The sequence below is a fragment of the Bombina bombina genome, chromosome 12 (assembly GCF_027579735.1).
Source record: "Bombina bombina isolate aBomBom1 chromosome 12, aBomBom1.pri, whole genome shotgun sequence".
Taxonomy (NCBI): Eukaryota; Metazoa; Chordata; class Amphibia; order Anura; family Bombinatoridae; genus Bombina; species Bombina bombina.
In genome coordinates, this window is record NC_069510.1 from 96,225,061 (window position 1) to 96,251,492 (window position 26,432).

Consider the following 26,432-nt stretch of genomic DNA (forward strand, 5'->3'; position numbering starts at 1 on the left):
GGTGTCTGTGATTGGTTTGACACAATTGCAAAGAGGCAGCCTTCAAGAAGATCTTAGAAATGATCATATGAGCCATCCTAGGTTTTGCTTTCAACTAAGAATACCAAGAGAACAAAGCAAGTGTTCTAAATCTGAAAGTAGTTTGAAATACCATGCCCTATTTAAAAGAAGAAGGTTTTCTTTGGACTTGACTGTCCCTTTATATATTTTGGCATCAGTGCCAAGCTGTGTTAGCATTAGAATAAATTACACTCCAGTGGGTTCTAAAGAGATGAAGGTAATACAATTTAAAGTAAATAAGCAAGTATATGTCCCCAATGTGATAAAGTACCTACAAGCTCAATCCATTTGACTATTTCAAATACACAAATAAACCTTAAAGAAGCAATATCATAGTATACTGTCCCTTTAACCTTGAGATGCTGCTTAAATGTATGTGTTTTTTAAGGCTTCCAGGGAGTTACGTTGTTTTTTTTAGTCAGTGCAGGGGTTCCTGCACCTGCAATTTGTGGCGAGATGAGAATGGAGTAGATTTTCTGAAATCTGCGTGCGTAAGTCCTTACGCTGTATATTGGATACCAAATTGCGCGTAGTTCTATGTTAGTGTATGGGTAAAACGAATACGGCCGAAGGGTGAAATATACGCGCGTAACTTGTATTTTACGCCGTATATGTGATACCAAAATTGCGCAAAATCTGGCGTCGCCGGCTTTTGCGGGCGACACTGCATATCGGATCGCGCCCCTTGTATCCAATAGCCAGGCTAGCCACACGGCACTCAACAAGTTTTGATGTGTTTTTTGTTTGTTTTTGTGTGTTGCGTGCCGTATGGCTAGCATGGCTATTGGATGAGAGGTGGAAGTGTCACCTCTTGAAAATAAAATACATTTGCGGTGTGTGGCCAGAGAAAGATAATGTAAGAAAACGATTAAACTAAACAAATTAGGTTGCAGCAAATATTCCATTAAAATGATGAATGAAGATCCAATTAATGTAATGCTTTCATTCTGTATGGCATTAGCGAAACGTTTACATTTTCTATCACGTTATATGAGAAATAGAATTCACACATTTGCAGAAAGTTGTTAAATGTATTAAGCTAGACTGTGTGAATAAAGGGGATTAGTATGACAAATGATATCAATTTGTAACATAAAGTGTGTGTTTGTTTCAGTAACTACTGTATAATTTCTTGATTTCCTACATTAAATTAAATTTATTACCCATTCCCCAGTTTTGCATAACCAACACAGTTAAATTAATACACTTTTTACCTCTGTGATTACCTTGTATCTAAGCATCTTCTTACAGCCCCCTGATCACATGACTTTTTATTTATTATTTATTGACTTGCATTTAAGCCAATTAGTGATGTGTTGTTAGAACCACGGGCGTGAGCAACAATGTTATCTATATGGCTTACATGAACTAGCACTCCCCTGTTGTGATCATGGGTCTGTCTTTAGTGACTTAGAAACAGACAGACAGAAATATAGAGGTTTAACTGTTATAAAGTATGTTAATATAACCATGTTGGTTGTGCAAAGCTGGGGAATGGGTGGTAAAGGCGTTATCTATCTTTTTAAGCAATAAAAAATATTGTGTTGACTGTCCCTTTAATTTCTTCAAAACTGTTGGCAACCCTAATATGTGTTTATTTATTTGTGTGTGTTAGTATTTTGAGGAAATAAACACTGTAATCTCTATTCCCCTCGCCCTCAGCTATAAAAAAATATCTGAGAGGTGTAGCGTTACATAGTGTCAATATTTAATCATTTTCAACAAGGCATTTTGCGTAAAATGCTAAATGTTCCAAACACTTTATTTTTCAAAAGGTTTAAACAGGATAAATAAAAAGTGTTGTCTTGAACTGAAACGTTCCGTGACATAAAGATACTGTTCCTGAATTTTGCATTTTTTTGAAGATATCGGTCATTTCAACTCTGACAATTTTTTACTAGTAAAGTCTTTGAGGTAGATTTAGCAAATGTCAGGCTAACACGCTATCAGCATTTATCACTGCACAAGCATTTCTAGTGAAATGCTTGTGCACATTTGCGGCCAATCAGCCGCTAGCAGGGTGTGTCAATCATCCCGATCGTCACTTCAGAGATGGTGAATGAATTAAAGCGACACTGAACCCAAATTTTTTCTTTCGTGATTCAGATAGAGCATGCAATTTTAAGCAACTTTCTAATTTACTCCTATTATCAAATTTTCTTCATTCTCTTGGTATCTTTATTTGAAATGCAAGAATGTAAGTTTAGATGCCGGCCCATTTTTGGTGAACAACCTGGGTTGGTTCTTGCTGATTGGTGGATAAATTCACCCACCAATAAACAAGTGCTTTCCAGGGTCCTGAACCAAACAAATAGCTTAGATGCCTTCTTTTTCAAATAAAGATAGCAAGAGAACGAAGAAAAATTGCTAATAGGAGTAAATTAGAAAGTTGCTTAAAATTGCATGCTCTATCTGAATCACTGGACTTACGACCGCTGCTTCTTAATTTAAGTCAGGCAGACCTGAAATTTTGGGGGTAGATTCCAGCATCCGCTGCTTGATAAATCTACCCCTATAAATGGATTTGAAGTCTGGGAGCTGACAACAGTAGTTGAACACCCTATCCACAGAGCTCATGGACCACAGTCATTTTTTAAAAGCCCCCTATTTTTAATCTGTTTCTCTGTGTCCAAAAAGGCAGATTATGTTCATGCTTTCAGCGCTGCGGAATCTGTTGGCGCTCTACAAATACCTGTTAATAATAATAATAATGTTTTAGACAGTGGTGGAATCTGCCCACATATGAGTCATGTATGCATATGATGCTCCCCGAACATTTATGTTTAAAATAAGGACATAAAATTACTCTTTATAAATATTTATAGTTTGTAAATTGAATGCACCAACAACTCCATGGGGCCGATTTATCAAGCACCGTATGAGTCTTCAGGCTCGCCGGAAAACAGAAGTTATGAAGCAGCCGTCTAAAGACCGCTGCTCCCTAACTTGACCGTCTGCTCTGAGGCCACGGACAGAAATCAACCCGATTGAATATGATCGGGTTGATTGATACCCCCTGCTAGCAGCCGATTGGCCGCGAATGTGCAGGGGGCGGCATTGCACCAGCAGTTCACAAGATCGTATCATGTCCACTCACTAGGCTGACCATATTGCCGCTTTAAAAAGGGACACCTATGAAAAATACATATGTCAGGGCTGTTTAAAGAAATGGTTTTGTATAAGAACCCTCACATATGTATTTTTCATATGTGTTCCTTCTTAAAGCGGCAATATGGTCAGCCTACCACTCACACTATGATAAATCTACCCCTATATACAGCTCAAGCATATTGTCCTTAAACAGAAAGTTGAAGTATAAACAATTGTTGGGCTTCTTTACACTGCTACTGCTTTACAATTTCAGAATATTCACTTTGAAGCTTATCCCCCAAAACTAATTCTGCTAATTTACCATATCACCATATCACATGCCAAAGTTCACCAGCTAACAGTCCCCATGCCGACTAGTAGCATCTTTTAATGGAAACTACCTTGTGATAGTGGGAGCAAAATCAGTTAAAGGGACACTGAACCCACATTTTTTCTTTCATGATTCGGATAGAGCATGCAATTTTAAGCAATTTTTCTTCATACTCTTGCTATCTTTATTTGAAAAGCAAGAATGTAAGTTTAGAAGCCGGACCATTTTTGGACCATTTTTAATTCACAACCTGGGTTGTCCTTGCAGATTGGACAGCACCAATTAACAAATGGGCCAGATCCTTAGCTTAGATGCCTTCTTTTTCAAATAAAGAAAGCAAGAGAAGGAAGAGTAAATTGGTAACAGGAGTAAATTAGAAAGTTGCTTAAAATTGCATGCTCTATCTGTATCACGAAAGAAAAAATGTGGGTTTAGTGTCCCTTTAAGTCATTTGCAATGGCTTTTGTTCAATCTCTTTGCAGGAGTTAAACACATAGTTACATGCGAGCAATATTGCAATAAAAACATGATTTAACATATTAAAGCATTTTATCTTTGCACTTTTATGTCCTTTTAAACAGATATTTAGAGAGAGGTATTTTAGCTGCTGTTATTTGCCCATTCCCTCTGCCGTGCTGCTATTGTGCAGTGGATGTAGCTGACTAAGGGCCCGACTATCTAAACTTCGCCAGATCAGACGTGGTCTTTCACGTCAACACTCGCAGGGGCTGCCCTGGTAGAATTATCATAAAAAAGGGCAGTCCCTGCGAGTTGCGAGACGTCTCCTATTGAAAGTAACAGTGCTCGCTGGAAAAATACACGTTGCTCCGTAGCAAGAAGTGAGCAGGGGGCACACTTTAAAATTAAACCCTGCAGCCAATTTAAATCACATTACGCTGCTTTCTGCATATATCAGCTTATAATTGCTCTCTGGGCTTGTGAGATTCTATAAGAAGGGATACATTTATCAAATGCTGGACGCACATGATTCGCTGCATCGAATCATGTCCGCCCGGCAGCGCTAAATGCCGACAGTATACGCTGTCTACATTTAACATTGCACAAGCATTTCTGGTTAAATGCTTGTGCAATGACACCCCCTGCACATTTGCGGTCAATTACTGCTTCTTAACTCCTGTTTCCGGAGAGCCAGAAGGCTTGCGCGGAATAAGCGGCATTCGCTGCTTGGTAAATATACCCCTGTATCTCTCCATTACTATGAAGCCCCTGTCCTATTTCTCTAAAGGCAGCTTCTATCTTGAGAACAGTATGTCTCTAAAAGGAGTGTTTCCTGCTTTTAAGTATGTGAAGGCGAGGCATTACGTTTACAATTGTATACAATTAAAAATATGTATAGAACAAATAAATGAAAAATTAAAATAAGAATATGCAACTGCTCTGCAAAAATTGTATTTCATAGAAAAATTTTAATTCGTATTGAAACTATGCAGGAAAGAAGAAGGAAGGTTCACAGTAAAACTACACTGCACATGTAAAAACACTGTGAAATCTGATTCAGATGTAATCCATTTGCATGAGCACTAGATGGCAGCACTAATTCCTGACATATAGTGCTCTAGATGCCTACCTGGGTATCTCTTCAACACACAATATTATGGGAATGAAGCAAATTTGATAATAGGGGATCTATTCATCAAACCCTGGGCGGACATGATTCGCTGTAGCGAATCATGTCCATCCTGCATCGCTAAATGCCGACAGCATACACTATCTGAATTTAACATTGCACAAGCATTTCGCAAGAAATGCTTGTGCAATGCCGCCCCCTGCACATTCGCAGCCAATCGGCCGCTAGCAGGGGGTGTCAATCAATCTAATCAGATTGGATTGGGATGATTTCAGTCCGCCACCTAAAAGGACAAGTTAAGGAGCAGCCGTCTTATGACCGCTGCTTCTTAACTTATGTTTCCGGTGAGCCGGAAACATTGGGCAGAGAAAGCATCATTCGCTGCTTAATAAATTTCTCCCTAGAAGTCAGTTGTAAACTTTTGTAGAAGGCATCTAAGCTATTTGTTTGGTTCAGAACCCTGGAAAGCACTTGTTCATTGGTGGATGAATTTATCCACCAATCAGCAAGAACCAACCCAAATTGTTCACCAAAAATGGGCCGGCATCTAAACTTACATTCTTGTATTTCAAATAAAGATACCAAGAGAATGTAGAAAATTTGATAATAGAAGTAAATTAGAAAGTTGCTTAAAATTGCATGCTCTATCTGAATCACAAAAGAAAAAATTTGGGTTCAGTGTCCCTTTAAGTTCCGTTTCCAGTGAGCTCCATTATATTCTATGGGAGACATCTTGTCACCTGCATGGTCAGACCCATTCTTTAAAGGGACATTAAACACTAAATAAATGCTAGATATAATAATGCATTCAGAGAAACGATTATTCTGAGAATAACATGTAGATGTTTTTTTTAAAGTTTCATTAGTTGATTAAATATTGGCAAAATAAGTGTAAAGTTTTAGTGTCTATAAAACAATGGGAGCTGCCATGTTGTAACTTAGGTTACCTTCTCTGCTGTGGCCAATTAGGGACGGTTATAAATAGTTCACTAGAGTGTGCAGCCAATGGCTGTGTGTAATATAAGTGTTCTGCACTTCCATTTCTAACATGAACTGAAATGCTCACAATTTCAGAATAGAATTACAGGAAAAAATAAATAATGAAAACATATTGTAGAGTGTATATATTATATATATATATATATATATATATATATATACACACACACATATACACACAATTTATAATTTTATATTACCAAGTGTTTAATGTCCATTTAAGATAATTCCATGAAGGCTGTCCCTTTGAGTGTCAATGTGATTTTTCACGTCTTGCCTGGTAAATTTTGATCATCCGGTTCTAAGTTTTTGGTGAGAGCTAAATATAAGCTGTATGTAAGTACGGGGAAGCCTCCCCTCTCATCCTGTACTGGGTGCCTAAGGAGCTAGTGCGGGAGTCCCCTGTGAGGTTTCTCTATGTGGCGCACACAGAGTATAGGAAAGGATTGAGTCACATCCTCCCGCACACTGAGCTCATGTCCAGAGGAAACATGCTAACAGCACTGAGACATGTCAGGGGCTTTGGTGAGGAAGTTGGGGGTGGATTTCCAGGAAAGCGTACAGGGATAGCCTCTCCCTATAGTTTGTCAGTTATTCCCCACATGCAGGCTGCTTCTTGCCAACTCTCTCTGCTTTTGCCATTGCAGATCCCTTGGATATCTAGAGATTTACTCCGTTTTCCATCAGTGAGACACTAGCAGATTGTGTAGCAGACAGAAACACAAACAGAGGTGCTGTGTGTTACCTGCTCTCTCTAACAGCTCAACACCCACTCTGGAGAACACCTGGATGCCTACTTGTCCCAGATGCATGATAAAGAGGAGGGCAGCTCGTCTAGCTGAATTGCGACTTGCTTTTTCCAGTGGCTTTGGATAGCCAGCAGAGTAAAGTGCAATTAAAACCAATTTACAACTTACTGCATTTCTATATAATAAAAAAATGTCCAATCCCCCTGACCAGGCGCATAATACAGAGACGGAGAGCAATACCTACTGATGTAAGTGATGCGTCTGAGCATGTTTTAGTTGCGGTTCTGCAAACATGGGAATTTAACGGAACTGGAACTCTAATGAAGATGGTAAAGTCACAGAGCGAGTGAAGAGGACGCTTGTTCTGTCTAAACTATTACATTATTGCCCAAAAGAAGAACAAGGGACTGAAATGCATCATTACTTCCCACCCAGACAGCAAGGGGGTCACTGTACGGCATATTGACCTCACTCATCTGAGGGGACCCCAGTTCTGCATTGTATGACTCAAGTGAGTATCTGAGGCTGGCACTCATTATGCTCTATTTAATATTGTGTGCATGAAAACATTTCATTAGGAACTGAATGGGGCCCTATAGCTGAAGCAAAGCTCTCCTTTAAGTGAATATAACTTGTGAGACTGCATAAAATGTGAGGTGAACCATATACATGAGTATATTCATGGCCCCTACTGAAATGCCTGATGTAATAATATGCATAAACCTAGTCGTGTCAAGAGCATAGGCACAGCAGATTCGCATGTTGTCTGTCTGGACATGTGTGCCACTATAAAATAGTTCTAGTAAAAATAAAATGCACTATGATATTAGAACATTCTATTTTAAAACAGATTCCCTTATTTTACTGTGTGTTTAAAAGACTACTCTATGCAGTCAAATTACATAATAAACAAGTGCAAAACAAAAAGACATTGCAATAACACCTGCTCTGAATTTCAAATAAGCAGAGTAGATTGTTTTTTTCTGACAAATTTATTTTTTTCTCCCATTTTCCGGCCCCCTGTATCATGTGACAGACATCAGCCAATCACAGACTAGTATACGTATACCCTGTGAGCTTCTGCACATGCTCAGTAGTATCTTGTTCCCCAGAAAGTGTGAGTATAACAAAATTGTGCAAAATTTGATAATGGAAGTAAATTGGAAAGTGTCTTAAAATTGCTGTTCTATCTGAATCATAAAAGTTTATTTTGACTTGAGTGTCCCTTTAATTACTTCAAAAGGTAAAAGGACTAAACACTACCATTCTGTTCAAAATCAGCACGTAAAAGGGGCATATGCATGTATGCCGGCTCCTGATTGGCTCCCTAGCTATATCCTCATCTGTAGTGACACAGTATCACAACATAAACTATGTATTTAGCCCCTTTGCAGGGATTAAGCACCTAGTAAATCAAAGGAATTTGTCTAAAAAATAATCATTTGTGTTTATTACACTAGAATACCCCTTTAATATAATACTGACAGTACATTGAGTACACACTGTGTGTATCTTATTGCTGAAAAGTTTAGAAACGACTCCCTTACAACAGCTGACATAAACCGTAAAGGGCCATGATACCCAAATGTTGAAACACTTGAAAGTGATGCAGCATAGCTGTAAAAAGCTGACTAGAAAATATCACCTGAACATCTCTATGTAAAAAAGGAAGATATTTTACCTCAAAAGTTCCTAAGTATTCAAACCCCATTGCAAATCAGTATGTCTGTCGGGGGACAGGCAAGGGAGTGAGCCTTGTGCACACTCATGTTTTTTCCCTATTCAGTTTAAGGAAGTTTACTATGAAATCTCATGAGAGTTAAGTGAAATCTCATGAAATCACAGTAAAAGAGTTCATGACCTCAGCACTGCTGATGCTGATTGGCTGCTGTTCATTTCTTCATTTATTTATTTTTACCTGCAGCTGGGCAGCAGCTGAAGTATAACCTTTTACACAACACTTACTCTGGTGAGCTGAGGAGGTTGTGAGGTAAAACATCTTCTTTTTTTACATAGCGATGCTCAGGTGATATTTTCCTGTCAGCTTTATACAGTTATACTGCATCAGTTTCAAGTGATTTAGCATATGAGTATTACGTCCCTTTAATGAGCAATTTGTAGAAAAACCTTAATAAGCTTGGCAAATGGATTAGATTATCCCACTGCAATGCTCTTGGTCAAATATTCTAGTCCGCGCCATTGTACAAATGGTTTGGCGCTTGCTCTCCAGTGATTTATCAGCCGCCGGTTGAATCTGTTGCATGTTGATAATAAGCAAGGCCAGTTGTGATGCTGTTTAAGTGTTTGGTTATAAATGTGCATTTCAGTAGCAATGTTATCTCCCCAGCCCAGGGCACATTTACAGATTACCCACAATGCCACTGCTCAGTTGTTTGTCTCTATCTCATTAATAAAAAGGTGATATCCTTTTGTAGCTGGACAAGAGAGAACGAAAGTTCCAGAAGAGATTAACCTCTATGCGTTTTCCACAACTGCGGCAGCGACTGTAAAGTATGCACTCAAATGAATAAGCCCAGGTTAATGCAGGAGTTTAAAAAAAAAAAAAATGTTGAATACATAACATAGTCTAAAACAATACCTCTGAGGTTAAAGTAATCTATAGCAGATTCAGAATTGTAAACACCTTCTAAACTTAAAGGGACACTGAACCCAATTTTATTTCTTTCATGATTCAGATAGAACATGTAATTTTAAGCAACTTTCTAGTTTACTCCTATTATCAATTTTTCTTCGTTCTCTTGGTATCATTATTTGAAAAAGCAGGAATTAACGTTTTGGAGTTCAGCACCCTGGGTAGCGCTTGCTGATTGGTGGCTAAATTTTAGCCACCAATCAGCATGCGCTACCCAGGTGATGAACCAAAGATGGTTACATTCCTGCTTTTTCAAATAAAGATTTCCAGAAAATTAATAAAAATTGATAATAGGAGTAAATTCGAAAGTTGCTTAAAATTACACGTTCTATCTGAATCATTAAAGGGACACTAAACCCAATTTTTTGTTTCATGATTCGGATAGAGCATGCAATTTAAAGCAACTTTCTTATTTATTCCTATTTTCAATTTTTCTTCGTTCTCTTGCTATCATTATTTAAAAAAGCAGGAATCTAAGCTAAGGAGCCGGCCCATTTTTGGTTCAGACCCTGGAAAGCGCTTGCTAATTGGTGGGTATATTTAGCCACCAATCAGAAAGCGCAACCCTAGTGTTGAACCAAAAATGGGCCGGCTACTTAGCTGAGATTCCTGCTTTTTCAAATAAAGATAGCAAGAGAACAAAGAAAATTTGCTAATAGGAGTAAATTAGAAAGTTGCTTAAAATGTCATGCTCTGTGTGAATCGTGAAAGAAAAAAATTGGGTTAAGTGTCCCTTTAAAGAAAAAATTTGGGTTCAGTGAATACAATGTCCTGCACTAATTGTTTAAAAACTACTATTTCCTGCCATGTGGTTCTCCAGATGGCTACCTAGGTATCTCTTCAACACAGAATATCATGGGGTACGAAGCAAATTTGATAATAGAAGTAAATTGTAAACTTTTTATAAATTGTATTCCCCGAGGCCTATTTATCAAATGTCTGTTGGACCTGATCCGACAGACATCGCTGAATGCGGAGAGCAATACGCTCTCCGTATTTAGCATTGCTGGGGCAACGCCGCCCCCTGCAGACTCGCGGCCAGCAGGGGGGTGTCAATCAACCCGATCATACTCGATCGGGTTGAATTCTGGCGATCTCTGTCCGCCTCATCAGAGCAGGCGGAAATGGTTATGGAGCAGCGGTCTTTAGACCGCTGCTTCATAACTGCTGTTTCTGGCGAGTCTGAAACACGAGCCCTCTGCTCTATTCGGAGCTTGATAAATGGACCTCTCTGTCTGAATCACAAAATACATTTTTGGGTTTCATATCCTTTTAATCTGAAATAAAATGCACACAACAATTACAACATTTGTGTACAAAGTATATTATATTAACTTGATAGACTTTTATGTATACTTTAGGTTAGAAGAGTCTCTCTTAAAGGGAAATTAATTGCTACTGCGCATGCTCGGCAGGGTTTCATTCAGTGATTGCTGATGTGTGACTGTGCATGAATATCATTCTTAAAGGGAAATGAATTGCTACTGCGCATGCTCGGCAGGGTTTCATTCAGTGATTGCTGATGTGTGACTGTGCATGAATATCATTCTTTAAAGGGAAATGAACTGCTACTGCGCATGCTCGGCAGGGTTTCATTCAGTGATTGCTGATGTGTGACTGTGCATGAATATCATTCTTTAAAGGGAAATGAATTGCTACTGCGCATGCTCGGCAGGGTTTCATTCAGTGATTGCTGATGTGTGACTGCATGAATATCATTCTTTAAAGGGAAATGAATTGCTACTGCGCATGCTCGACAGGGTTTCATTCAGTGATTGCTGATGTGTGACTGTGCATGAATATCATTCTTTAAAGGGAAATGAATTGCTACTGCGCATGCTCGGCAGGGTTTCATTCAGTGATTGCTGATGTGTGACTGTGCATGAATATCATTCATTTCCTTGAAAAGAACATACAGCAAAAATCAAACAAAATGTAACATTTTTACATATTACAGAACATTTGTCCGGAAATGATGTGGTAAATGAATCATGACTCCTATCTTCCAGAACAAAATGATCCTTTTTAACAAATAAGTATGTGGTATGAAAACGCTTTGCGGTTCCTACTTGTGCAGTAGGAGAGAGAGCTAAAAAAGCATATTGCATTACAAAGACACCCCCTCTTCCCTTAAAGGGACACTAAACCCACAATTTTTTTCATGATTCAGATAGAGAATGCAATTTTAAGCAACTTTCTAATTGACTTCGATTCCTTCATTCTCTTGCTATCTTTATTTGAAAAAGTAGAAATGAAAGGTTAGAAGTCCGGCCCTTTTTTGTTTCAGCACCTGGGTAGTGCTTGCTGATTGGTGGCTTCATTTAGACACCAATCAGCAAGCACTACCCAGGTGCTGAACCAAAACTGGGCCGGCTCTTAAGCTTACATTCCTGCTTTTTCAAATAAAGATACCAAGAGAATAAAATAAAATTGATAATAAGAGTAAATGAGAAAGTTGCTTACATTTTTTTTAATCTGAATCATAAAAGAAAAAAAATTGGGATTAGTATCCCTTTAAGGGGGTTTAGCATTCGTTTAGATAATTTACTTATAATTTGTTAAACTGTTTTTGTTTTGTTTTTTAAACAAACAGATATATTTATTCTAATCTTCATTTTTTTTTTAAATTTTTATTGTACAGTACACATTTGCAGCTTTATTTATTTGGAGTTTCTCCTTTATTACAATTGATCATAACTCTAGCTTGTTATGTTTTTAATAAATTCATGTTTTGTAAAAGTCACATTAGTGTTCAGACAGTTCTCTGTTAAAGGGACACTCAAGTCAAATGAAACGTCATGATTCAGATTTTAAACAACTTTCCAATTTACTTCCACTAACAAAATGTGCTCAGTCTTTTTATATTTACACTTTTTGAGTCACCCGCTCCTACTGAGCATGTGCAAGAATTCACAGAATATAAGTATATGCATGTGTGATTGGCTGATGACTGTCAGACGATGCATTGGGGCGTGGAAATAGACAGAACTTTGATTATGCAAATGTACTGTATTTACTGGTCCTTTAATATCTGCACCATCTCTTGTTCATTAGGGAGATGCCATGAAACATCAAATGAAGAAATACGACTCGTCATATGAGGCCAGATTGTTAGAGATTTCCTAAGTGAGCAGGATCATCCTCTCTATTGTCCCTTCATGACACACGTGGCTATCCACACCTGAGCTGGACATATGGATTCCGTATGGAAATCTACGTCTTGGCTACGGGATGAGCTGGACTCTCCTTCCCAGAATGTAAGAATCTTGGACTGTAGAAGTCGGGAACTTTATGACTCTTCTCATGTGGAAAAAGCTCTTCATGTTGCCCTTCCTGGTTTAATGCTGAGACGGCTTCGTAAGGGCAATCTCTCTGCTCACTCTTTGCTCCCTGGTTCCCCTCAATCCATAAGGGGGGTGGTCCTTCTATATGATGAGTCCACGGCGAGCCTTCCAGGACGATTGGGAAGCGAAGGAGATGAACTGGAATCTGTTCTCATGACCCTCTTGCATAAACTTAGGAAGGAAGGATGTCATGCATATTACCTGCAGGGTAAGCAGTCTAAAGAATGTCATGTAACTGATACCTGAATCACATGAAAGCAATACTTGGCGTATTTAAAGGGACATGATACCCAAATGTTGAAACACTTGAAAGTAATGCAGCATAGCTTTAAAAAGCTGACTAGAAAATATCACCTGAACATCTCTGTGTAAAAAAGGAAGATATTTTACTTCAAAATGTCCTAAGTATTCACATCCTATTGTAAAGGGCTTTAAACAGCAAATCAGTATGTTTGTCCCAGGACCTGCAAGGGAGCGTCCCTCATGCACACTTATGTTATTTCCCTATTCAGTTTATGGAAGTTTACTATGAAATCTCATGAGAGTTAAATGAAATCTCATGAGATCACAGTAAGAGTTCATGACCTCAGCACTGCTGATGCTGATTGGCTGCAGTTCATTTCTTCTTCTTTTTTTCTTTTTTTTTTACCTGCAGCTGGACAGCAGCTGAAGTATAACATTTTACACAACACTTGCTCTGGTGAGCTGAGGAGATTGTGAGGTAAAATATCTTCCTTTTTTACATAGAGATGCTTAGGTGATAGAAAATATCACCTGAAGATCTCTATGTAAAAAGGAAGATATTTTACCTCAAAATGTCCTAAGTATTCAAACCCCATTGCAAATCAGTATGTCTGTCGGGGGACAGGCAAGGGAGTGAGCCTCGTGCACACTCATGTTATTTCCCTATTCAGTTTAAGGAAGTTTACTATGAAATCTCATGAGAGTTAAGTGAAATCTCATGAAATCACAGTAAAAGAGTTCATGACCTCAGCACTGCTGATGCTGATTGGCTGCTGTTCATTTCTTCATTTATTTATTTTTACCTGCAGCTGGGCAGCAGCTGGAGTATAACCTTTTACACAACACTTACTCTGGTGAGCTGAGGAGGTTGTGAGGTAAAATATCTTCTTTTTTTACATAGAGATGCTCAGGTGATATTTTCCTGTCAGCTTTTTACAGTTATACTGCATCAGTTTCAAGTGATTTAGCATATGAGTATTATGTCCCTTTAAATGGGTAAGAGGGTTTATTCTGTGCAGTTAATCTCTTGGATTCACACTCCTCCCATCATATTTAAGTAGAAAGTAGAAGCGCAGCACTTGTGTGAAATAAAAGTTTAATCAATTAAAATGTAAAGACAGACATACAGAATGTAATGCCATGCGTTTTATATTGCTCCCCTCATGCATAATGAGTCACAGGTTCAACCGATCTATATACACATCTTAAACACAAAACAGGTGCTTAGTTCAGGGCTCAACAAATGTGCTAAATATCTAGAAGCTAGACCTTAAATGAATGAGCTAGAAACATTTGCCCATCCCTATGACATAATTTATTTAAAACAGACACACAAATACACACATATGATAAAAACAACTCATTCATATCAATCAGATTTCTCATACCTTGAGCGGGGACAATTACTTAACGGAATTCCATACCTTTCCGGGATGCAGAGGTTAAAGAGCTTGTGGGCAGAGAGTATGGCCATGTTGGGAGGGGTGGAGTTGAGGGGTCTGTGGGCATGGCTGATTTGACCGTGGGCGTGGCCCAGGGAGTCTCTCAAGGCTGCAGGCAGGAAATGGGACTAGTCTTCCAAACCCCATGACAATCCTGTAGAACGGTATAATAGTCACATCCTTGTCTATTTGGAAAAGGATTTGTTGACTTTGTAAATTCTACACATTAACCTGTTGAAAGCAGTTTGTCTCTTTTAAAGGGATAGAAAGGTAAAAAATGAAATGTGCATTGGAGCATTTCAATTTGAAATAGAAGTATGTTTGCAATATAATTACATTATCAAAAAGGCTTTTAATAAAAGTTATTTCTGTTTTTCTGCAGGATATGCACTTATCCTTTGAGGGCCTGGGTACCAGTTTTCAAACACCACACCTTCTCAGAGCTTGTGTAACGACACAAATTGCGTCTTCAGAGGCCATACTGCCAGCTGTTTAAGCAAGCATAGTGTTTGAAAACTGATGCACGGCCCTCACAGCATATGTGCGTATACTGCAGAAAAACAGTTATAATGTTTACTAGAATCCTTTTTGCTAAAGGAGGTATATTGCAAAAATGTTTTCTATTTCAAATTGAAATGCACCCATGGACATTCCAATTTTGACCTTTCTGACTGTTCTAAAAAAAACAAACTTTATTTTAGCTAAATGAAAAAGTTAAAATAAATTTCAAATATCAATTGTATACTATTAAACTTGCACACAAATGAAATAATATCATCTATGTGTTTATTATTTCAGTGTCGTCTTTGTAAATTTACAAGTTAATTATATAGCTAGTTAAAATTGTATGAAATTATTTCACAAAATTAATTATTAGTTAAAGGGATATGGAACAGTATGATTTTAGTAAAAACAAATATGTTAAATCAAATTAAACATAAAAAACTCAGTGTGTAAAAATACAGCAAACATATAGGGCTAGATTACAAGTGTGGCGCAAACGGTTTTGCGCAAGCGATACCGTCTTTTCGCAAGCAGTTTTGATTGCGTGGATATTACGTTGGGTTTCAGTCTTTACCGCAATCTCAGAGCTGTGGTTACCTGTTTTCCAAAACAAAAAAGTGTCACAAAACACATCAAAAAAACATTACAAAGTACAGTTACACTCATAATAACACCATCTAATAAAAACTATTACAAATAAATATATTGCATTGCACAAAAAAGTTATAAGGGCTCAAAGATATGAGATCTCGGGTGTTAGAAAAAAAAGCCGCCAAAGTACTTTAACATAGAGATACGTACAGATACATTGCTGTCGGGTTAGCGCAATTGCAAAAATCCTATGGTGTTTGCGCGAGAGAGTGACTGTTTTTTTTTCCAACTTTTTTTTCTCCATTAACTTCTATGGTGGAATGCAAAAACGCGATTTTCGACTTTAAGCTCAATTTTGGTTACCGCTAGCACAAATTACGTTTTTTTTTAAAAACTTGTAATACGAAAGCAACCCAGCTAGCGCAAAAAGCTTAACTCTAGCGGAGTTATTGCGAAAAATAAATATACTGCGCCACTGGTAATCTAGCCCATAAGGTTTTCTTTCAAAATGAGAGTTTAGACTTTCCCAGTGTAGCCCCTGCCCTCAGGAGAAGAGAGGGCTGATATGAGACACAAAGTTTTTCTTTCATTCAGATAAAAAACATTTTTAAACAACTTTCCAATTTACTTCCTTTATCAATTTTTCTTCATTATTTTGGTATCCTTTATTGAAGGTGTAGCAATGCACTACTGGGAGCTAGCTGAACATATCAGTAAGCCAGTGACAAGAGGCATATATGTGCAGCCACCAATCAGCAGCTAGCTCCCAGCTCCTGAGCCTACCTAGGTATCCGTTTCAGCAAAATATACCAAGAGAACTAAGCAAATTAGATAATAAAAGTAAATTGGGAAGTTGTTTAAAATTGTATGTTGTATCTGATTCATGAAAGAAAAATGTGTTTCTCGTCCCTTTAAGTTGCATTCTGCCTCTTCTGAACATGAGCAAACAGACTTACCGGCTCTCTAGCATTAAGCGGATAGTAAACCAGCTCAAGTTACTCTAGAAGATTATGACATCGAACTAGATACAACCTACCTGTAGAGACCCCAGCGCCCTTGTAGGGCTGTGACAGGAAGTAATGGACACTGCACACAGATAAAGAAATAAACGGTACAATTATTTTAAAATGATGAATAATACATATTGCAATTATTACTATTAAAAGGACATGAAACCCACATTTTTTTCTTTCATGACTCAGATAGAACATACAATTTTAATCAACTTTCCAAAACTTCTATGATCTAATTTGGTTTGTTCCCTTGTTATCCTTTGTTGAAAAGCATACCTAGGTAGGCTCAGGAGCTGCTGATTGGTGGCTGCACATTTAGGCCTCTTGTTATTGGCTCATGCATGTGCATTGCTGTTAAATCAACAAAGATGCCAAGAGAACTATGCATATTAGATAATAGAAGTCAATTGGAATGTAGTTTTAAAATTGTATTCTTTATCTGAGTCATGAAATATTTTTTTTAGGTTTAAAGAGAAATTAAACACAAATGTTTTCTTTCAGGATTCAGACAGAGAATACAATTTTAAACAACATTCCAATTTACTTCTATTATCTAATTTGCTTCATTCTTTAGATATCCTTTGTTAAAGAAATAGCAGTGCACATTGGTGAGCTAATCACATGAGGTATCTATGTGCAACCACCTATCAGCAGCTACTGAGTCTATCTAGATATGCTTTTCAGGAAAGAATATCAAGAGAATGAAGCAAATTAGATAATAAAAGTAAATTAGAAAGTTGTTTAAAATGACATGCTCTATCTTAATCATGAAAGCAATCATTTGGGTTTAATGTCCCTTTAATGTCCCTTTAGTGTAACCCACTGCAAGTGCTTTTTTATAACAACAATGAAACAGACTGTTTGATGTCCCTTTAAATGGAAAAACCTACTGTGAAATATATTAGTTTTTATCAATATCTAAATAATTATCTGTCTTATTTTAGTTTGCGATGTATCTTTTCTTTCTATAAAGGTCTGGGAAAATTCTTGTGAACCCCTCTTTAAAAGCCTGCGATAGTATTTCATTTCTTTGCCTAATATATGTAACAATTTCATATCATTTGTGTCACTATATAGACACAAGATAAACAAAAGCGCTTAGGAAATAACAAGTCGTGCTTACCTCCGTTTAACCCCTCCAAATAAAACAATATATACAAATGAAGTCCTATGACTTAATCACTATATAGACACACCAAACACGTCATTGCAAACATAAATGAATATTTAGAAGATTGTATTTTATATTTTATCATGTTATCCTCCTGGGAGGTTCCTTTCCATGAAAGATACGGTCTCCTTCTCCATTGCTTGCTGCAGTGAAAACTCCAAGCAGCGGATGGTGCAATCTACCCCCTGTAGTTTTAGGTTCCCCTGAAACTGAAGGTACCCCTGAAACTGAAGCCTGAGACGGCGGACAGCAATCATCCCGATCCGATACGATTGGGATGATTGACACCCCCTACTAGCAGCCAATTGGCCGCAAATATGCAGTGGGCGGCATTGCACAAGCATTTCACAAGAAATGATTGTGCAATGATATGTGCTACAGCGGATCATGTCTGCCTGCACAATGATAAATCAACCCCCAAGTGTCAGCATGTACATGCGTGATTAGATCAAAGGGAACAAGGAGGTCACTGTAAGATGCAGTTGATAGGCATAACAATGCAATAATACTCAGCAGCAGCTGTTTACCCTGCGGGGAGGGGGCTCTTATGGTCCCTATATCTCCCCCCCTGTCTGTGCTGGAGGGATAAGTGACCCCCTCATTTGAACTAGTTAATTACTTTTTTATATGAGGGTTCACTTGCTCCCCTAATGACAACATAGAACAGACCCACACACAGTGTCCCTCACATGAAAGAGGGGATTCACCATTTTCATACTCTTTTTTTTTTTTTTTTTTTTTTGGTAGCTTGTCATTGCCTAGATTAGAAACTGCAATCACTTGTCTTGGTGCATTTTTCTATGCTATGTGCTTTTGAAAGAGAAGAGATCCCTCTTTCAAATAAAGGGTTACATGACCAGGTGGCTATCAGCTGGTCACCATGGCAACAGTGACCACCTGACAGAACCATCAGATAGGACAACATTGGGGCATGGCATATCCCTTATGTTGCCTCCCACAATACGTAGACAAACTTGAGACCTCTTATTTGAAAACAGCAATCCTCATCTTGCAAGTGTGTGCGTGATCGTAGAGCAGCCAAATATCTCTCACCATTGGTAATTATTATGTATATATAGTAAGTAAGGGCAAAGGGAAGGTGAACTGATAGTGAATGTGGGAATCCAGAATTTTTGTTGTTTAAAAAGATAGAGAATCCCTTTATTACCCATTCTCCAGTTTTGCATAACCAACACTGTTATATTAATACACTTTTTACCTCTGTGATAACCGTGTATCTAAGCCTCTGCATACTGCCCCCTTATTTCAAATCTTTTGACAGACAAGCATTTTAGCCAATTAGTGCTAACTCGTAAATAACTACACGGAAGTGAGTACATTGCTGTTTATATGGCACACGTGAACTAGCACTGTCTAGCTGTGAAAACTGTCAAAATTGAGATAAGAGGCGGCCTTCAAGGGCTTAGAAATTAGTATATGAGCGTACCTAGGTTTTGCTTTCAACTAAGAATACCAAGAGAACAAAACAAATTTGATGATAAAAGTAAATTGGAAAGTTGTTTAAAATTCCATGCTCTGTCTGTATCATGAAAGTCAAAAATTTGGTTTCATATTCCTTTAAGAATCAGTTTCTGCTTCTTGTCCTCTCCGCTATAAATCGTCCCAAACTCGCTCATTTGAGGTGATTGACAGGCCCTGCTCTCTAGTTACTGTTTGCGCGGCAACAGGGGTGGGATTGCAGTTCTGCTTGAGAACTTGTCCCCCCACAGCTTGATACATTTGCATTTTAGTATTCCTTTAACACTAAAAAGGAAGGTCAGGGTACATCATTTAAACAGCCCAGAAATAATTTGACAAACTGCTGAAAATGTTTTGTGATGATTGGAACAGAGCTGTGGCATTGACACCATGCATGCTATAGGGGTGTTTTGTGGTACAAATGAGTAATAGGGGTCAATTTATTAAACAGCGGGTGCTGCTTCAGACCGTTGCTTCTTAACTTGTCCGCCACGTTTTAGGTGGCCGACTCAAATCATCTCGATCCAATCTGGATGATTGACAGCCCCTGCTTGTGCAATGATAAATGCGGACAGCGTATACTGTCAGCATTTAGCGTGGTCGAGCGAATCATGTCCGCTCAACCTTAAGTAAATCTACCCCATAGAGTATGGTTAACCAAGAGTTTAAAAGATCTTTCTGCCTCATACTGCTTGTATTTGTGTTAAAGTAACTCATATGTAATAGGAACAAAGCATTATAGCCATGTTAAAGGGATATGAAACCCAATTTTTTTCTTTCATGATTCAGATAGAGCATGTCTTTTTAAACAACTTTCTAATTTACTCCTATTATCACTTTTTCTTCGTTCTATTGGTATCTTTTGTTGAAAAGTAGGGACGTATGTTTAGGAGCCGGCCCATTTCTGGAGCACTATACGGCAGCAGTTTTGCAACAATGTTATCCATTCCCAGGAGCACTAGAGGGCAGCACTATTTCCTGCCATGTATTGCTCCAGATGACTACCTAGGTATCTCTTCAACACAGAATGAAGAGATTTTGTGTCTGAATCACAAAACAAATTTTTTAGGTTTCATATCCCTTTAAAGATACGTTTTGTTGCACTGCATTTGAGGTCCGTCACTATGGCAACTGATTTTTTTTTTTTTTTTAAATTGACTGTCACACAGGGGCAGCCCTCATGGAATTCTGTTAAAAAAAAAAAGGGCTTTCCCTGCGAGTGGCGAGATGTCTCCCATACAAATAATGAGCGCTCTCTGCTAGGTAGAAGTTTGCAATGGAGGGGGAAACTGGCGTGTTTTAAAACTTGAATATTATGCTTAATACAAATCAAATGACGCTGTTTTCAGTGCATTTTACCTTAAATTCGCTGTCATTTTCATATGCATAGGTTTTCCTTTCAGAATAATTAGTGTTTTGAGTATTTTGGTGTAAAATAACAGTAAAAAAAAACATTCAGAACTGTAGTGCGAAAATATTTATAGAATTACGCCGGGATTTGAAGAAAAAAAATTGATACAATTACGCTTTCTATTTTGTACTATTAGGTACGAATTTCTTACTTTTTTTTTTTTTTGCACATCCAATGTGCTTAAATTACTGTGCATAGTTAATTATATTTATTCATGTGTAATTTACCTACAAATTTTAAGTTTTTGATAAAATACTATTTCTTCTGTTAAGTGTGATCAGTCCACGGGTCATCATTACTTCTGGGATATTACTCCTCCCCAACAGGAAGTGCAAGAGGATTCACCCAGCAGAGCTGCATATAGCTCCTCCCCTCTACGTCACTCCCAGTCATTCTCTTGCACCCAACGACTAGATAGGATGTGTGAGAGGACTATGGTGATTTTATTTAGTTTTATTTCTTCAATCAAAAGTTTGTTATTTTTTAATAGCACCGGAGTGTGTTATTCCTTCTCTGGTAGAATTTGAAGAAGAATCTACCAGAGTTTTTACTATGATTTTAGCCGGAGTAGTTAAGATCATATTGCTGTTTCTCGGCCATCTGAGGAGAGGTAAACTTCAGATCAGGGGACAGCGGGCAGATTAATCTGCAAAGAGGTATGTAGCAGCTTTTATTTTCTGACAATGGAATTGATGAGAAAATCCTGCCATACCGATATAATATCATGTATGTATATTTTACATTTGAGTATTCTGGGGAATGGTACTTCACTGGAATTACACTGTGTATATAAGACTTTAGCCTATTGCAAGCAACAGGCTTTTTAATAACTCTTAATTTATGTTAAACGTTTTTGCTAGAATGTAAAATCGTTTTCATTTTCTGAGGTACTGGGTGAATAAAATGTTTGGGCACTATTTTTCCACTTGGCAGTTGCTTGATCTAATTCTGACAGTTTACTGATCTCTCTCACTGTTGTGTGTGAGAGGGAGGGGCCTTTTTTTGGCGCTTTTGCTACGCATCAAAAATTTCAGTCAGAGGCTCATTGTTTTTTCCTGCATGTTCCGGTTCATCTCTACAGAACTCAGGGGTCTTCAAAGCTTGTTTGAGGGAAGTAATCTTCACAACAGAGCTGTGAGATTGTAGTTGACTGTGATAAAAAACGTTTATTCTTTAACTTTTTTTTATGCCATCAGGGTTAGTTATTCTTTGCTAATGGGAACAAGCCTTTGCTAAAATTGTGTTTTGTTTTACAAAGATTGATGCTGTAACCTTTTCAGTTTATTGATTTCAACTGTCATATATCTTTCTGTGCTTCTTAGGCACAGTACGTTTTTCATTGTATTTTACTTGAATAATATTTCCAAGTTGCAAGTTTAGTTGCTAGTGTGTTAAACATGTCTGATTCAGAGGATGAGACCTGTACTATTTGTGCTAACGCCAAAGTGGAGCCCAATAGAAATTTATGTACTAACTGTATTGATGCTACTTTAAACAAAAGTCAATCTGTACAAATTGAACAAATTTCACCAAACAACGAGGGGAGAGTTATGCCGACTAACTCGCCTCACGTGACAGTACCTACATCTCCCGCTCGGGAGGTGCGCGATATTGTGGCGCCCAGTACATATGGGCGGCCATTACAAATAACATTACAAGATATGGCTACTGTTATGACTGAGGTTTTGGCTAAATTACCAGAGCTAAGAGGCAAGCGTGATCACTCTGGGGTGAGAACAGAGTGCGCTGATAATGCTAGGGCCATGTCAGATACTGCGTCACAACTTGCAGAACATGAGGACGGAGAGCTTCATTCTGCGGCTGACGGTTCTGATCCAAACAGATTGGATTCAGATATTTCAAATTTTAAATTTAAGCTGGAAAACCTCCGTGTATTACTAGGGGAGGTGTTAGCGGCTCTGAATGATTGTAACACAGTTGCAATACCAGAGAAAATGTGTAGGTTGGATAAATATTTTGCTGTACCAACAAGTACTGACGTTTTTCCTATACCTAAGAGACTAACTGAAATTATTACTAAGGAGTGGGATAGACCCGGTGTGCCGTTCTCACCCCCTCCGATATTTAGAAAGATGTTTCCAATAGACACCACCACACGGGACTTATGGCAAACGGTCCCTAAGGTGGAGGGAGCAGTTTCTACTTTAGCTAAGCGTACCACTATCCCGGTGGAGGATAGCTGTGCTTTTTCAGATCCAATGGATAAAAAGTTAGAGGGTTACCTTAAGAAAATGTTTGTTCAACAAGGTTTTATATTGCAACCCCTTGCATGCATTGCGCCGGTCACGGCTGCAGCGGCATTCTGGATTGAGTCTCTGGAAGAGAACCTTAGTTCAGCTACTCTGGACGACATTACGGACAGGCTTAGAATCCTTAAGCTAGCTAATTCATTCATTTCGGAAGCCGTAGTACATTTAATTAAACTTACGGCTAAGAATTCCGGATTCGCCATTCAGGCGCGCAGAGCACTGTGGCTAAAATCCTGGTCAGCTGATGTAACTTCTAAGTCCAAATTACTTAATATACCTTTCAAAGGGCAGACCTTATTTGGGCCCGGTTTGAAAGAAATTATCGCTGACATTACAGGAGGTAAGGGCCACGCCCTGCCTCAAGACAGAGCCAAACCTAAGGCTAGACAGTCTAATTTTCGTTCCTTTCGGAATTTCAAAGCAGGAGCAGCATCAACTTCCACTGCTCCAAAACAAGAAGGATCTGTTGCTCGCTACAGACAAAGCTGGAGACCTAACCAGTCTTGGAACAAGGGCAAGCAGGCCAGGAAACCTGCTGCTGCCCCTAAAACAGCATGAATTGAGGGCCCCCGATCCGGGATCAGATCTAGTGGGGGGCAGACTTTCTCTCTTCGCCCAGGCTTGGGCAAGAGATGTCCAGGACCCCTGGGCGCTAGAGATAATATCTCAGGGATACCTTCTGGACTTCAAATACTCTCCTCCAAGAGAGAGATTTCATCTGTCAAGGTTGTCAACAAACCAAACAAAGAAAGAAAGAGGCGTTTCTACGCTGCGTACAAGAACTTTTGTTAATGGGAGTAATCCATCCAGTTCCACGGTCGGAACAGGGACAAGGGTTTTACTCAAATCTGTTTGTGGTTCCCAAAAAAGAGGGAACTTTCAGACCAATCCTGGATTTAAAGATCCTAAACAAATTCCTAAGAGTTCCATCATTCAAAATGGAGACTATTCGGACAATTTTACCCATGATCCACATACCAATTCACAAAGATCATTACCGGTATCTAAGGTTTGCCTTCCTAGACAGGCATTACCAGTTTGTAGCTCTTCCGTTCGGATTGGCTACAGCTCCAAGAATCTTCACAAAGGTTCTGGGTGCTCTTCTGGCGGTACTAAGACCGCGGGGAATCTCGGTAGCTCCGTACCTAGACGACATTCTGATACAAGCTTCAAGCTTTCAAACTACCAAGTCTCATACAGAGTTAGTACTGGCTTTTCTAAGGTCACATGGATGGAAGGTGAACGAAAAGAAAAGTTCACTTGTTCCACTCACAAGAGTTCCCTTCCTGGGGACTCTTATAGATTCTGTAGAAATGAAGATTTACCTGACAGAGGACAGGTTAACAAGATTTCAAAGTGCTTGCCGCACCCTTCATTCCATTCAACACCCGTCAGTGGCTCAATGCATGGAGGTAATCGGCTTAATGGTAGCGGCAATGGACATAGTACCCTTTGCTCGCTTACACCTCAGACCACTGCAACTGTGCATGCTAAGTCAGTGGAATGGGGATTACTCAGACTTGTCCCCTTCTCTGAATCTGGATCAAGAGACCAGAAATTCTCTTCTATGGTTGCTTTCTCGGCCACATCTGTCCAGGGGGATGCCATTCAGCAGACCAGACTGGACAATTGTAACAACAGACGCCAGCCTTCTAGGTTGGGGTGCCGTCTGGAATTCTCTGAAAGCTCAGGGACTATGGAGTCAGGAGGAAAGTCTCCTGCCAATAAACATTCTGGAATTGAGAGCAGTTCTCAATGCCCTCCTGGCTTGGCCCCAGTTGACAACTCGGGGGTTCATCAGGTTTCAGTCGGACAACATCACGACGGTAGCTTACATCAACCATCAGGGAGGGACAAGAAGCTCCCTAGCAATGATGGAAGTATCAAAGATAATTCGCTGGGCAGAGTCTCACTCTTGCCACCTGTCAGCAATCCACATCCCGGGAGTGAGAACTGGGAGGCGGATTTCTTAAGTCGTCAGACTTTTCATCCGGGGGAGTGGGAACTTCATCCGGAGGTCTTTGCCCAAATACTTCGACGTTGGGGCAAACCAGAGATAGATCTCATGGCGTCTCGACAGAACGCCAAGCTTCCTCGTTACGGGTCCAGATCCAGGGATCCAGGAGCAGTCCTGATAGATGCCCTGACAGCACCTTGGGACTTCAGGATGGCTTACGTGTTTCCACCCTTCCCGATGCTTCCTCGATTGATTGCCAGAATCAAACAGGAGAGAGCATCAGTGATTCTAATAGCACCTGCATGGCCACGCAGGACTTGGTATGCAGACCTGGTGGACATGTCATCCTGTCCACCTTGGTCTCTACCTCTGAAACAGGACCTCCTGATACAGGGTCCTTTCAAACATCAAAATCTAACTTCTCTGAAGCTGACTGCTTGGAAATTGAACGCTTGATTTTATCAAGACGTGGGTTTTCTGAGTCAGTTATTGATACCTTAATACAGGCTAGGAAGCCTGTTACCAGAAGGATTTACCATAAGATATGGCGTAAATACCTATATTGGTGTGAATCCAAAGGTTACTCTTGGAGTAAGGTTAGGATTCCTAGGATATTGTCTTTTCTACAAGAAGGTTTAGAAAAGGGTTTATCTGCTAGTTCATTAAAGGGGACAGATCTCAGCTCTGTCCATTCTGTTACACAAACGTCTGTCAGAAGTTCCAGACGTTCAGCGCTTTTTGTCAGGCTTTGGCCAGGATTAAGCCTGTGTTTAAAACTGTTGCTCCGCCATGGAGTTTAAACCTTGTTCTTAACGTTTTACAGGGCGTTCCGTTTGAACCCCTTCATTCCATTGATATAAAGTTGTTATCTTGGAAAGTTCTATTTTTAATGGCTATTTCCTCGGCTCGAAGAGTCTCTGAGTTATCAGCCTTACATTGTGATTCTCCTTATTTGATTTTTCATTCGGATAAGGTAGTTCTGCGTACTAAGCCTGGGTTCTTACCTAAGGTAGTCACTAACAGGAATATCAATCAAGAGATTGTTGTTCCTTCTTTGTGTCCAAATCCTTCTTCGAAGAAGGAACGTCTACTGCACAATCTGGACGTAGTTCGTGCCCTAAAATTTTACTTACAGGCAACTAAGGAATTTCGACAAACGTCTTCTCTGTTTGTCGTTTACTCTGGTCAGAGGAGAGGTCAAAAGGCTTCTGCTACCTCTCTTTCTTTTTGGCTTCGTAGTATAATACGTTTAGCTTATGAGACTGCTGGACAGCAGCCTCCTGAAAGAATTACAGCTCATTCTACTAGAGCTGTGGCTTCCACTTGGGCCTTCAAGAATGAGGCCTCTGTTGAACAGATTTGCAAGGCTGCAACTTGGTCTTCGCTTCATACTTTTTCCAAATTTTACAAATTTGACACTTTTGCTTCCTCGGAGGCTATTTTTGGGAGAAAGGTTCTTCAGGCAGTGGTTCCTTCTGTATAAAGAGCCTGCCTATCCCTCCCGTCATCCGTGTACTTTTGCTTTGGTATTGGTATC

At 39.1% G+C, this 26,432-nt stretch overlaps 1 protein-coding gene across 1 annotated transcript in view; it reads left to right on the plus strand.

The window, feature by feature from the left end:
* The window catches only part of DUSP9 (dual specificity phosphatase 9), a 69,655-nt gene that overhangs the window by 10,258 nt on the left and 32,965 nt on the right, over positions 1–26,432 (plus strand). Inside the window, exons 2-3 of the mRNA XM_053696039.1 lie at positions 6,716–7,328; positions 12,525–13,022. Of these exons, the coding sequence (XP_053552014.1) occupies positions 12,665–13,022 (358 nt within the window). The 5' untranslated portion in view covers positions 6,716–7,328; positions 12,525–12,664. The remainder of the gene's footprint in view (positions 1–6,715; positions 7,329–12,524; positions 13,023–26,432) is intronic.